The following is a 14,922-nucleotide window of genomic DNA, read 5'->3' as shown; positions in this document are numbered from 1 at the left end:
ACTGGACTGCAATGTAAGTAAGGTCGAGGACTTCTGTCTGTTTGATAAAAGGGCAGATACCAGTGCTGCACAGCAATAAGAATAAGATATAATACTGTACATTCATGCTCTGCAGTCCTGTCAATGTCAATTTAAAGTAATAAAGAAAAGTACTGCTATTGTGAGTTGCTTTGTAAGCTTTGTCATTCACACAGACATCAACCTCAAAAACATGTACAGCGAGTGTGTTTTTTTTAATTAGGAATACTCTTTGAAGTGAAATCTTTAAGTAAGACCTTACACTGACATCGAGGCATTTTTTTTCTCACTGTCTATACTCAAAAATAAAAGACAAAGATTAACAGGAGTTCACACAATGTTCACAATATTGACATCACTTTGTAAAAAAAAAACATTTGATAACTTTCAGCTGCCATATACAAACAGTACAAATAAAAAATCCATTGTACATTTTACTCTTGAGGGATATTTCACATGAAATGGAAACAATATATATTTGTGTACAAAACTGATTTTAAAGGTAATTAGATCAAATAAACAGCCTTTATGATTCAGATCCTGTCCCCTTTTCATTTCAACACAGGGGCTTTCTATATGGGTGAAACTCAGAGAAGCCACAACACCTTGACACAGTTACATTTAATTTTATAGTTTACAGATGATCTCATCTCATTTCTATGTTGTCATGTAGCCCTAAATGTTGTCTAGTGAGTGTGGCTGTGGGTTTTTACTGAAGTTTCCTCATCTGCCCTTCCTCTCTGGACACTGGATTTTGTAGCCCACCCTGTAGGCCTGCAGGTACACACGTGCCTGGTTTATCCTGAAAACACAACAATAGAGCAGACACAGCTTTGTCATATTGCATTATAATTATACAGTGATTTAACTTGACTTTTTCACGTGTTAAATTATGGTACATAAATCCTAATGTAACACACATCTAATATTTGCTTATGCCATAATGATTTATCATGAACTTACAAATACTTTGCTGACATTTCTAATTGATATCTATTAAAGTAAATGCATAAAGAAGAGTGTAGATGACAGGAAAGATCTTACAAAGTCAGTTTATAACTTTATGACACTCTAAAACAGTCGTATGACATATAAAGTTCACCCATCTGCTGCTCCAACCAGATAACAAGTTTATACACTACTTCAAAATGGAGGCTGTAATAGGGAAACAGAAAACCTGTATTTCGTGCAAAGCTGAACTCCCAGCGGTCCACAGCGGTCAACGTAACTCTCTTTAAACGCCTTCCTCACTGCTCGAGCCATACTGACCACCGTGGTGACCACAGGGCACGTCCTGGGACACACACAATCAATCACACATCCATGAGAATAAAGGGACAGTATTTTAATCACATGACAAATATGTATCTGCAGAGCAAAGCCTCTCTTTTTTATTGTCTTTAACCAAACCTTCTCACATTTTTAACTGCTCTACAGTGACCACATTTCATTCTCTAGACAAAAACAGAAAGCCTTGTGAGACATTTTCTTGACATTTATGTAGGTAGGTTCTCTGGTATTATCAACAAGTTATTTGCCACTATTGTTAAAACTTGACTTTAGCTTTAATAATAGCAAAGTGGAAGAACATCACACTCTTACTTGTATGCTGCCATTAACTGTAATTATTGGTTTGACTAAGAGGGCTTTCAGATTGACACTATCTATGTATGAAACAATGGATGTGTTCCCATGTATTTTAGTGAGCTTCATGACTTGTCAGTGGGTGTGATGCATAGCAGTACAGTTGACGCAGTTCAGTGCAGTAGAAATATTGAGGCTACTTTTTCAGGATGGCACTACAGCGTCCATCAGGAAAGTACAGGCCCTTTTTCATGTGACTTGTTGATGTTGTTGCACTTGTTTAATCATGTATGCCGCATGATGAAAGTTTACATTATGGATTTTTAAATACCCTGAGTGAAAAAGCAGAGCAGCAAAGAGGAGGAGACTGACTGCGGATCACAGAAAAGCTGGTGTAATTTATGAGCATGTTCGTGGTGTATCTGTTGGTGTTATTCATGCTTACAGTCTCTCACAGCGCAGGCCTGCAGTGCCCTCTGGACAGGTGCAGGTGTTGTGGGGACTGCAGGTGGCTCCGTGCTGGCAGGGTGGCACACAGGGGGTGGTCACCGCTGCAGACACAGCAGACAGCAAGAGTCTTAATGCAAAGTGAAGCCAATAAAGGTCTTTCACACACACACATACATGCACACATCATTACACACACACACACACACACACACACACACACACACACTCACTAACCTGTTTCACAGAGACTTCCAGTGAAACCTTTGGCACAGCGGCACCTGTTGAGGCCCACACACACTCCGCTGTTCTTACACGGCTTCTGACACTGAACAGGCTCTGAGGGACACATACACTATGTTTATGGTAGAAATTCACAAACTTATTGCTGTTATTTCAGTAGGGAAATTGGTTGGTTGTTTATTTGAATTGGATCCGTTATTGTTTTGAACTCTCCATCCACAAGCCAATAACATATTCATGCACCTCATCAGAGTAAAAGCTATTAGAAATTATGAGATCTTTTTAATTTATTATGTTTTGTGTTACGCTGTGCAGCAAAAAAAAATATCAGCAGTAGGGAAACAATGATTTTTATGTTGATATGTTATTGATATTGTTGTTGTTGTTTTCTTAGGTTTATTATCTTAAAACATGGGTTGAACTCAGGTCCTGTGTGTAAAAGGCATGCTGGGTAGTAGTATTTCAAATATAAAACAATGATAAGATACAGACAGAATGTGTAATCTCACCTATCTGGCAACGAGCTCCTTGCCATCCACCAGCACAGGTGCACTTATTGACATCCACACATCTTCCCCCGTTTTGACAGGCAGGCGTGCACAGGGCTACAAAACATGCACACACACACACACACACACACACACACACACACACACACAGAAAAAGCTAAATCAACGTAGGAAAATGAAACTTTGAGGAAACACAGTAATCACATTCACAATTTTTAAATTATCCTGTTGTTTTTCCATCAGCCGTTATATCAAAGACTGCATATTTTAACAGACACTGCTGGTAACAAGCATGCAGGCAGGGAGATATAAAAGGCATCTAGCTACCCCCCAGAAGTACCTGGTGTAACTGATGCCAGATGTGTTGGTGGTTTTGTTACTCACGCAAGAGGCACTGATGCCCGGTGTAGTCAGAGGGACATTGGCAGGTATCAGGCCCCACACAGCGACCACCATTGGCACAGGGCAACTCACAAACCGCTGAGAGAGATGCAGGGAAAGAGACATGAAGAAAAAGTCAGGAAAAATAGGGATGAAAATGGTAAAAGATAAATAAGACTAAGAGTCGACAGCCATTGTAGCAGTTCTGTGAGGTTGTACTTAGGCAAAGTGGTGTGTTGAGCATGCTCACAATGACAATATTAACATACTGATGTTTAGCAGTTAGATGTGCTATCATTTGCTAATTAGCAGTAAACACAAGTACAGCTGAAACTGATGGAATGTCATATGTTTTGCAAGTATTTGGTCATAAATCAAAGTATTGGAATTGGAGATTAATTTTAATGGTAACACTAGAGGAAACGTTAAAGAGTCAAAATCTTTAGTGTTCATCATCTGGGGAGCATGGATATCTGTAACACATCTCATACCAATCCATCTGATAGCCGTGGGGATGTTTCATTACCAAAAACCAAAACCAAAAATGTCAATCCCATGGTGGCGCTAGAGGAAACGTCAGGATTCATCCTGAGGGGGTCATAAATGTCTGTACCAAATGTCATTGCAATTCATCCCTCAGTTTTCAAAAAAATCTTGCTATGAACAATGTCAACCTCCTGGTGGTTAAACAAACATAGTATGAAAACATGTGTGCATTTTGATATGTCAGAGAAAGTTTTTAGCACAGTCTGATTTGTTTACTTAATAAAACATCTATGCCCCTGTGTTTATAGACACCGTCTCTACAGTGTTTGCTTGTTCAGAAGTGGGCCAGGCCTTCATTAACATTCATGTCAAATGCAGAGTACCTGTGTGGCAGCCGGCTCCAGTCCAGCCTGGAGGACACAAACACTTGTTCCAGCGCATGCAGGTTCCCCCATGGGCACAGGGTGGCGAACACATGGCTGAAACAACATGGATTTCATCCAGTACATCCATACATCATGATGATAATTCTCCCATAAGTAAAGCATACTATTTAATAAAGCAGCAATGATTCTCTCACTTGCTGTGTGCTTTTTAACAGAACAATGGTTACACAAAGTAAATAAATAGAGTATTTCTTGTTAATGAGATCACACTCACAAATGCATTGGCACTAACAGACTACTAGTGGGACAGTTCCATGATACTAAATAATATATTTGATGTCAACAGTGCAAGTTTGTACCTGAGCAGCCCAGACCAGGGTAGCCTGGAGGACAGTCACAGCTGTTTGGGGCCACACATACTCCGTAGTTCTGACAGGGAGGCTCACACACAGCTGGAAAAGCAGAGAAGTGAATAAACGTATTTTTAAAACCAAACAAAGTGGGAAAAAAAGTGTCAAAGTGAGAAAGTGTCATCCAACAGCTCTTCTTACTAATACTGCTGTCTAAAAGATTCATCATGATCATTGTATTGCAGTGGAAGTACGATGTTTGACTCACGCCGGCACTTGGTGAGGTCATCAGTTCGAACTTCATACCCTTCCCTGCAGGAACAGTTAAACCCACCAGGATGGTTCACACAGAGATGCTCACAGCCTCCGTTAGTGAAGTCCCCGCATTCGTCCACATCTTATGACAAAAGACAGAGGGACAGTTAGACAGACCGACACTTCCACACTGCAAAACAATGACAGTCTGTTCATTTCCTATTGGGCTGACTGACCAGGGAAACTTGGCTGCATGTGGACCTGAAACAAGCTTATCATCCAAGAAAAACGTCTTTATTTTCCTACTGATGTGATTTCTTTTTATGAGAAGCCAGAGAAGTGAACAATGGATGAGAAGTTGATTGCAGCCATTCAAACCTTTCCAGCTCTTTTTTTTGTGAAAGACTGGAGCAATACATTTACATTTACAAAATGATAGTTGGAGAATCTTTGAAAGGTTGTTTCAGCAGATGGTGAAGTCTGAAGGAACTTGATGTTGATTTAGTTGAACATTGTATGTAATCAAAATTTTAAAAAGCTTATCAAACTTTGTGTTATAAAAATTATGATTACACTATGTATGAGTGTTACTATTTTATCTAGATCATGATGAATTGTTCCTGTCTTGTACTGCAACTCTGCAACATTAGCAGACTTATCAGCTAAGGTTAAAGGAAGTTCAGCATTATATTTGAAAAGAGGAAGATGTAGAAATTAAAATTTGTTGGAGAAAGGGTGAGACATGTCATCTGGGGGTCATTTGGGCAAGATGGCTCCTAGACAGGAGAATTGAAAACAGACATGACGTTATCTATAAGTCTGTATTTTGTCTGTAATGCCCACTTAAGATGTATAAAACCCTGTTGTAGGCGCTCCTCTGAGAGCCTTTTTCTTTGTAACCTAATCCTGCGTGTTGCATTGTGAAACGCTCCTTCTTGTACAAGAAAATAAATTCTGTTAAATTTGATACTTCAGCTCCGGTCTCTATTGTTTAATGGTCATTAAGAAGAATTTTTTTTAACACTTTGCTGCACAGATACGACCTTGTATCAAATTATGTTAGTTGTTCCAAAAAAACAAAACGAAAAAATAATGGTGGTACATCACAAAATCACTGAGAAATGTATGAAGAAAAAACAGAATTTTCCAGGTCAAAATTTTGCAGCTGCACAAGATGAAATATATTCAATTGAGGCCCACAGTGAGCCCTTCATTAACAAAGGTGCGGGCAGGGCAAGGAGTGAAATTGAGTCTCACCCACGCAGCTCCTCAGGTCCTCACTCAGCTTCCAGCCTGCTCGACAGCTACACTGGACCTGGCCTTCAGCCCTCACAGTGCATATGTGCTCACAACCACCATTTCTCAGCTTACAGGATGAAACATCTGTTCAGGTGAAAAAGAAATGACAGACAAAGATTTTAATATTGAATATTAACAGATTATAACAACATTTTAGGCAACTAAACTGAAAAGTAGTAAAAACCATTGACAATTACAGACTATATTCTATGGCATCTAAGAGACAAAAATTAGGTAACAAGTTTAAGGAAAAAAACATTTTTTGGCTTGTTACTTGTGAAGTTTTCAAATTTGACAAAGTTCCCCTCATAAGAAGGTTTTATTGAGGTGCATAGCATCAAAAAGACTCAGACCTTAATCAGGTAAAATTCATTTGATCTTACAGTTCACATTTTTAATAATTTCTGAGTAGAAAACAAAATAACATGCAGGCAACATTGTAATGGTGTTATGGGGAACGTACTGCTGCAGGTGATGTTGTCTGTGTCTAGCAGCAGAGGAGGTGGGCAGTGGCAATCATGTCCTCCTGGAGAATTGGTGCAAGTGTGGGAGCAGCCGCCATTCTGGAGTTTACATTCATCGATGTCTGAGTGAACACGCACATATACAGAGATACAAGGTAAACTCCTTTTCGAATGCACTTATCTCTCTGTGTAACAGATTCCTGACTGAGTTTGGCTTTCCCACCTCACTAATCCTGTGCCCTCAGGACATCTACTTATGTATGGGCAGAAAAGATGCAGATGCACACACATACAAAATGAGAAGTGAAATAACATGGTATTCATGGTAGTTTTTGCATCTGGTGCATGCTTGTAAGTCACTGACGCTCAGTGTGATTAAATGACTGAAAATGAGTAGGTAAACAGCAGCAAGAAGTGAATGAGTGTCAGTGAGTAACTGACCTACACAGGTGTGGCCATCAATGTGCAGCTGGTAACCGGGCCTGCAGGAGCACTGGAAGGATCCCTGAGTGTTGGCACAAATGTGCTCACAGCTCCCGTTCAGTGCCAAACACTCATCCACATCTGGGGGATGAGAGACATTTAATTAACTCTTTTGTCATGGCACAACACAGCTCATTCAGACTTTGGTCAGACACTTTTTTCGCAAATCAATTTAGAGTTTGTCTCAACAAGCTTGGATGGCCAGTCGAGAGGAGTTTGCAAAAGAGGACAAGTTGATAAGAGGAGGCTTGTTTGGGTCAAAGGACCAAAACTGATGTTGATGCACAGGTCCAAGGAGAGACAATCCCTTTGATGCCCTCTGTTGGCCAGCTGAAGAACAACTTGGTACTGACCTCAAACTTTGGGCATGTTATTGTGGATCACAGCTCATCTTGCAAACAGAAATATAGTCTATGAATTCATTGACAGGCTGCAAAAGTGATTTGTTATTAAGTGTTTGTCTCCACTGTACGGTATAGTAACATTTTAAACATGTTACCACACTGACTTGTTATATGTCATCTATCAGGTATCTATCAAGTATGTTAAAGGAAGTGCCATTTACAGTTTAATACTCTAACCATGTCTTGGCTAATCTTTAGTAAGCTCTTGTAGCTGGTGACAGAATTAGATGAATAATCTTCAAAGCTTTATCAATCACAGTGCAAACTGCAAAACGTTATCCACCAGTTACTTGCTTACTTTGATAAAATGACTATGTGTAAAGTTTAGATCCCCCTGGTGGTAAGGTCAAAAAAGACACAGAAATGCATGCCTTATTTTTATGCTAACCAGAACTCATGTGACTGAAAAAATGTGAAAAATGCTTGAATCACATAAAATGCTACATATAGCAGCTTTAAACCTGCACTAACAGATTATTTGGCCATGTGGGGGCAGCAGAAACACACTGTTGACACAACACTGACATATAATAGAAAACAGTAGCTGCTCCAGTATGTACACAAGCTAATCACTAGCTTTGTCTGTCTGTTGTTTAGTGCTGGGCAGGTAGCATGCAGTGAGTTTTTAGAGCTTTTTTGCTGGAAATGATGCTATGAGAGTGGCGAGAGTGAAACAAAACAGTCAAGTTACAGCTCGCAAAACCATAACAATGAGCTGGCAGTCACAAAAAATCTCTGTAGAGCTGAGGGTAGACAACAGAGTCAGGCGATAATTCTCTGTGGGTTTATCACTACGAACAACGTTTAAATCACAATTGTCATGTGATCCATGTTTGATATAAAAAATATTGATTATAGCTGCTTTAATAACTTAGTAAGTTTTACCCCCGTCAGTCTGAAGCAATTATCTGGGATAAACTAATGTTTGCTGTTGGAGGTAATGGATCACCGAAGGGTTCCAAAGCTGGTTTTACCTGTGCAGTTGTGTCCATCATGGTTCAGCTGGTAGCCAGAGGCACACTGGCAGTTGTACCCTCCTGGCTCGTTGGTGCAGTTGTGTTCACAGTGGCCGTTGTTCAAAGCACACTCATCGATGTCTGCAAACAAGGAGAATCCTGAAGGACTGGTGTCTGGTGAGTGCTGTGTACCCGAATGCTGCTAGCACATGCAAGCATTGTTTGTACGACACAAGTGTCACTGACAGACACTTAGCACTCACTGAGAACCACTGATGGCGCACACGTGTGCAAAATACACAAACATACACACACACACTGCTTACCCACCAAAACAAGAGTGTCCATCTCCATTGAAGCCCTGGTAGCACTGGCAGAAATACGAGCCAATAATGTTGCCACACCGAGCGTTGGTGTCACAACCGTGACCACCTGATGCACACTCGTTCTCATCTGGAAAGAGAGAGATTGTTTTTTAAATACTGGATCCAGAACTAAGTTCATTTCTATTCAATGAACGTTATTGTGCCACTTGGGATCATTTTAATGGAAGGCATAACAGTAAGCATTAAAACACACGCACGCAAAGAGGCCAACCCTGCCAACAGGAAACAGAGTTCTCTATGGAGGGACGTCAGCACTAATTGCTTACCTTCGCAGTGTGTGCCGTTTCCCCGGTAACCTGGCCGACAAACACACTTGTAGCTCCCAAGCGTGTTCTCACACACACCCTGACCATCACACACCGCAGGACTCTCTGTACATTCATCCACATCTGGGACAGAGAAAGAGAGTGATACAGTTTACGACTTCCTCATTCACTTACCGCTATGAAATGACTCGCAATAAACTATTTTATTGCTGGTTAAAAAGCAACTGTCTTCTGTGCAATGCAGCCCCATAATTTCACTGCAACAGAGCAGTTTCTACTTATTTTCATGTCGCCAAAGTCCAATCTAATACCTAACTGGTTTAAATGTTGTCCTTGCAACACTAAATGAAAATTCTGTATTAATATAACACTCTTTTTCTCTCCTAGATCTTCCCATTTACCTTTAACTTCAACTTGTAACTTACACTACTTTCCCATAGAAGTTTTGAAATGATAATTGTGGAAATAGCAGTTCAATTAAAAATGATGATACATTTCAAGAAACTCCCGTACAGATAGCCTTTCCCAAACACTCAAAACTTGGCTAAGGATTGGTCTGTTACCTTGACAACCTTAAAAAGCAAGCAGCATGAGTTAAGCAGAGTAAGCACAGCATACCTTGACACACGGTGTAGTCTGGACACACAGGACCTACGCAGGAGCAGAGTGACAGAAAAGTCACAGGGAAAAAAGTCCAAAAGAAAGACGACAAAGAGGATTGTGATTAAGATTATAGAGGAACTTGGTCATTAAAGGAAAGGTGAGTTTTTGGAAACAATCAAAAAGTGTAATAAAACAGGTAAGCAGCAAAGCAGCGGATTAAAGCATAAGCGTTCCTTCCTGTCAGCACAACTCTTTAGGTCTGGGGCAACTCCAATGAAATATGAAAAAGCCACAAAACAGTGGATCAAACCTGGACATCAAACTTACCGACACAAGCAGGGGCCTCTGCTCTGAAGCCCAGCTGGCACTGGCACACAAAGCTGCCAGGAGTGTTCACACACACATTTCCCAGCTCACGGCGACACTGTTCCTCGAAGCTACACTCATCCACATCTAAAGAAGGATGAAAGCAAAGACTATAAATACAGTAGGAAGCTCTTCTTTATCAACATTGTATGCATTGTATAGTATTGCCATGTTACAGTGGTTTTATTTACCAGCCTTCAGACTTTTCCAAGTAATACAAGTTTATGTGGTAGAGTCTCAACTTGTTTTTTCCAAAATGTAGCTTAGCACATGATGGCTATTTGGAGCTTGTGTTTGTTTTTAGGTCTGCTTACAGTTCTGTGAATATATTTTCCGTTTCTTTCAAGAGTAGAATATTGTCATATGCTGTTTGTGAGACCAACCTGAAACTGTAAATTTCACAGGTTTGATCCCACAACATAAATTTACCCATACATCCTGTCAAAGAGTCCTTGGGAAAGACATTTTACGCCTCACTGCTACCTCAATGAAGGTGGTCTGGATATACATGTTGGATAAAATGCTTCACAATATACATTTTACGTTGAACACCCACATTCACAGCTGTGCACATCAGACGTCAGCCTCACCTATACAGGTCTGTCCATTAAGAGCCATTACATATCCCAGAGGGCACAAGCAGCTGAAGGAGCCAGGGCTGTTTTTGCATTCAGCATCACCCTGGCAGGCCTGCAGGCCCGTCACTGCAGCCAGAGCACACTCGTCTATATCTGTAAAACCCATAAGGCACACATGCGCTATGACTATACTACATAGGCTGAATGGTACAGATAATTATTTCTGAAGCTCTCTTTCCAACATGCTGTCACACACAAACACGCTCTCTCTCTCACACACAAGACACACACATATGCTGACGAACCCTGGCACCCTCCAGCACCCATCAGGTAACCACGGAGACAGCTACATGAGTAAGAGCCGGGGGTATTAATGCAGCTGGCATGGAGACCACATGGCCCCTCTCCGTCACACTCGTCAACATCTGTTGAGCAGGGAGAAGAAAATACACTGCATCTAATAGAGATCATTGTATGCAGATAAACATATGAAACAGGTGCTGATGTCAGGGTGATCATTGTAGTTTAGTATTGTAAAATTAAATGCATAGTTGTTTTAAACAAAGTAGATGGTGCCGCTTTTCTCAAGATTAAGACCACATTTCCTATAAACAGCCTGACTCAAAATGTTTTGCTTTCCTGTAGGGGATAAACATGTTGGAGTATCATTTCTCTGTTGGCCTTTTACTCATTGTCTCATTGGGAGAAAATGTGAATGTTTTAGCTACTGGTTGAACAGCTGTCTCAACATATTCTTGTTGAATTCCTGTAAAAAAAAACAGGGTGTAAATTGTACAAAATGCAGTTTTGAGTCTGCCCATCATTCTTCAGTTGTCTCTCGTACACTTATTTCCCCCATTGATATAGTAATGATTTATTGATGCTACACACAGCACTTTCCTAGCAATAATTCTTCCCCTTCTCACCTTTACACCCTGCTGCTCCCTCCAGAGTGAAGCCAACAGGGCAGGTACAGTTGTCTCCATCCTTCAACATGCTGGATGGACAGCCACAACCTGCGCTGCTCTCCAGCTTCACCTGGTTTCCTGGACACTCGGGAGCAAGAGTGGAACCCAGGGAAACTGTAGAAGTCAAGGGAGCTGCCAAAGTGAAAGAAAAAAAGGGACATTTCAGGAAAAGCTGAAGGGCAAGCCAAAAGAGAATGCAGACAAAGCCAAAAAACTCACATGTGGTGGGTGTGTGGCTTGGTGTGGGTTCACTGAGATTTCCGATGGCATTCTCAATCACGAGGTCCTAAAACAGGAGACACCAGCTAACTGATTTTAATTAAAAAGCATTTCTTATATGGAAACTACGGAAGCCAAGAACAGCCGTGCTCACAATTATTTTTTTAATGCTGTTATCTCTAGATCATGAGTTAATTTATCTCGTTATCTCAAGAAAACAAAAGGCAGGTTTCTCGAGATAACAAGATAATTTATCATGAGATTTATCACGGGTGGAGCTCATTCTCATTTGATCTGTCTTCTCCTCTCCATGTCTCCCTTACAAAGATAGCTCAACTATTTAGATCAAGCACAAGAGGCCTTCAGGTGGCTCCTAAGAACATTTGTTCAAATCTGTATGTTGGTTCTTATTCTCTCTCTCCACCCAACTTTCCTTCCTCTCATTAAGTCTAATAACATGACAATGTTTGGAAGGTATCGTGTGGTACTTCTACTGTAAATGAAATATCCCATCATATAATGACCAGGAGTTAATCAACCTGCCATTTTGCTGTGACACAGATGTCATAAATAAAGGTGCTTTTAATAATAATGGGTGCTCCTTGATCTGACATTTTAAGTTTAAATCAGTTGCTACAGTTGTCAAGATGCCATCTATGCATGCTGGTATGACACTCCTGATCTCTGATAAACATTATAAGTAATAAGAGGAAACAACTTTTTGTTTTCTCATGATAACGGGATAACAAAGCTTGTTTTCTCGAGAAAACAAAATAATTAACTCATGATCTTGAGATAACGGCAATAAAAAAAAATATTGCAAGCGTTTCCGTTCTCGGCTTCCATAGAAAAACTAATCCTATGCTGAACACCAGAATATCTTGCTTGAATTGAGGGTTTCCTCAGTCACTCGCCTGTGTCTTAGTGAACTCCAGCTCTGTGTTTTTCAGGACTTCATTTTCATCTTCCTCAGGTTGGGCCACCGACAAAACCAGCAGCAGGGCTGACAGGAGAGTCCAGAGGTGAGTCATCACCTGAATCTGTGGTTGCAAGAGGAGGAGGTGTAGCCTGCTGTGTGTTATCTGGACCATCAGCAAGCCAAAGAAGAAACAGGTCAGAGAGTTTAATAATGATTAAAATGACTTATTGAGAGCATGTGACAATTACTGTAAAGGTGAATTAATTTATAGTGAGATCATGTGATTTGTGTGCAGCAGTCACAGCAGCCATACAGTAACATGTCTTGGCATGCAAAACAACACAGGGGTAAGGGCACCCTGTTATTAAGTTAACATCAACCCCCTGGGCTGTCTGCACAGAACAAAAGAAAACTTACTGCAGCTGTGGCAGCTGCAGTACAGCCATGATTTTTTTTTTTAATAAATAGTTAGTGGAATTTTGTGTGATGTGGTGTTAAAGTAATCTGTGAAAAGTTAAGACTCCCAGGCGATGTTTATGGAAAACTTTTGCGGGAAGAAACAACCCATAAAGACATTTACTTACGAGTGTTTTCTGAGTATTAATGCGACACACACACGCTCTGTAAAAGTGTAACAAACTCGTTTCGGCCAACTTACCCGGAGAAATGCTACTTAAAAACCGGTTTGGATCACTAGATTTCCAGATGCCAAAACGCGCTTTCCTCTCTTCTCCAGATGCGGACTCGTGCAGCCAGGTCTGTGTCAGTGTAGGGGGGCTGTACACCACAGTAGTGACTCCACATCCTGTCCAGGAACTCTGCACTTCCCATTCCTCAAATCCCAAACCAGCCGCAGAAGAGGAACGGCTACCATGTCTGCAGGCTGCTGGAAGATGCCCCTGCTTTGAACCCTGACATGGAGGTCATAAACCAGTCAGAGTAATGGCTCGGTCGGCCTGGAGGTCAAAGTGACTTCACAAGAGAGTTCATGAGAAGAAAGATTTAAAACTAAGAAGTTTGTAAAGCATGTATCTCTCATATTAAAGAAAATAACTTGGTCAGCTACAGACACCACATGGTGGCAGCAGGTGACTCCTCTTTGAGGTCAGTAACTTTGGGAAGTTTGGCAATATTTTCACTCACCATGACAACCATAGCAATGCTGCTATTTGGGTTTAGAAATAGCTACATTTTGTTTTAGGGTTCATTTAGCTATTTGTCCTAATAAACCTAACTGAGGGTAGCACTTTGCTATGTGATTGGAGAAAAGTTTGAGTTAAAGTGTAGGTGTTTTGAACTCAGAGCCTCATGTCTTTGGAGGATTGAGCTGTATCAGCCACAGGGCTCATTTTATGCACTTTTACAAACCCTAATGAATACCTTCTGTTGGTCTTAACCTGCCTGATGATGCAAACATCTGGGGTTTTCAGGAGCAGCAGGGCGAGTAGACCAAGTGACAAAAATTACAAAAAAGTCTTTATGTTTGAGTGGAACCTTTCTTTCAAGAATTAAAGTTCATAAGATCTGTGTTTCCTAATTGGGCTTTTTGAGAGATTTGACATCAAACTGTTCTGTCAGAAACACACTGCTTGACATTGTTATACATTCTTATAAACTGGGAAGCTGCCCAACACAACTTTACATTTGTGGTGCCAGTTAGCTAGAGGCTTCCTGGTCCTCTGTTGCTGCTCACTGTAGCTCCAGTGGATTACGGACATCTAAACAAGACACTAAAAGGACTGCTCTACAGTAGTTGTGGAACGAAGAAGCTGTTATCATTCCCTTTTAGTGTTCAGATATTGTCCAGTACCCAAACATTATCTGCAGTAATCTTTCCACACTTCTGAAAAATACTATAAATGTTTTCATTTGTCAACCAGGGATAACATTTTTGACTTTTCCAGGTCTCTTATCTGTATAGATGCACACTAAACAGCAGTGGGAGCTTCATATACATCACTAAAATTACAGTAAATCAAAAACAAGTGTAAAGAATTATTTAGCTTGTTTTTGTGCCATTTACAGTTTAGCTGTCACTTTTTTAAGGAAATCCTTTATAGGCAGTGGACTAATATAATGGAAACCATCACATCAGTGTCCAAAACCCTCTACACACAATTATGTGGAGGATTTAATGGGATATGATGGTTTTAATTATTTTAACCATTGAAAACAATTACAATTCTTCTAATGGCTTCTGATGTTTTTTTCCTCTACAGCAGGATGTGAACCATGCAACAGCCAGCTAGATAAGTTTAACAATGAAGCTAAAAATATTACATTTCACATTTTCTGCACCTTTAAATAGCTTTTCTTGACTAAAATGTGTATTTCAGTGAATTATACACCTCA

The 14,922-nt window shown here is 40.4% G+C and overlaps 1 protein-coding gene across 5 annotated transcripts; it reads right to left on the bottom strand.

The window, feature by feature from the left end:
- Positions 1-214: 214 nt before the first annotated feature.
- si:ch211-221n20.8 (neurogenic locus notch homolog protein 1) lies at positions 215-13,317 on the bottom strand. 5 transcript variants are annotated; one of them, XM_044362711.1, is made up of 23 exons: positions 13,229-13,317; positions 12,566-12,691; positions 11,652-11,718; positions 11,391-11,564; positions 10,770-10,889; positions 10,477-10,617; positions 9,848-9,973; positions 9,536-9,568; positions 8,918-9,040; positions 8,596-8,718; positions 8,284-8,406; positions 6,864-6,986; positions 6,422-6,544; positions 5,917-6,042; positions 4,673-4,801; positions 4,414-4,506; positions 4,052-4,147; positions 3,186-3,281; positions 2,802-2,897; positions 2,287-2,388; positions 2,048-2,153; positions 1,196-1,312; positions 215-820 (listed from the first exon to the last, which is right to left on the bottom strand). In XM_044362711.1, the coding sequence occupies exons 2-23, from the start codon at positions 12,680-12,682 to the stop codon at positions 742-744; spliced, it is 2,433 nt and encodes an 810-aa protein (XP_044218646.1). In that variant the 5' UTR covers positions 12,683-12,691; positions 13,229-13,317; the 3' UTR covers positions 215-741. The 5 variants fall into 5 exon arrangements, with proteins under 5 accessions (XP_044218646.1, XP_044218644.1, XP_044218645.1 ...); XM_044362709.1 differs by having other exon boundaries at positions 12,566-12,733; positions 13,229-13,310; XM_044362710.1 differs by having other exon boundaries at positions 12,566-12,722; positions 13,229-13,310.
- Between the last annotated feature and the right edge of the window lie 1,605 nt (positions 13,318-14,922).

Source organism: Thunnus albacares, chromosome 9 (genome assembly GCF_914725855.1).
Source record: "Thunnus albacares chromosome 9, fThuAlb1.1, whole genome shotgun sequence".
NCBI classification, from domain to species: Eukaryota; Metazoa; Chordata; class Actinopteri; order Scombriformes; family Scombridae; genus Thunnus; species Thunnus albacares.
This window is presented reverse-complemented; position numbering and strand designations above follow the sequence as displayed.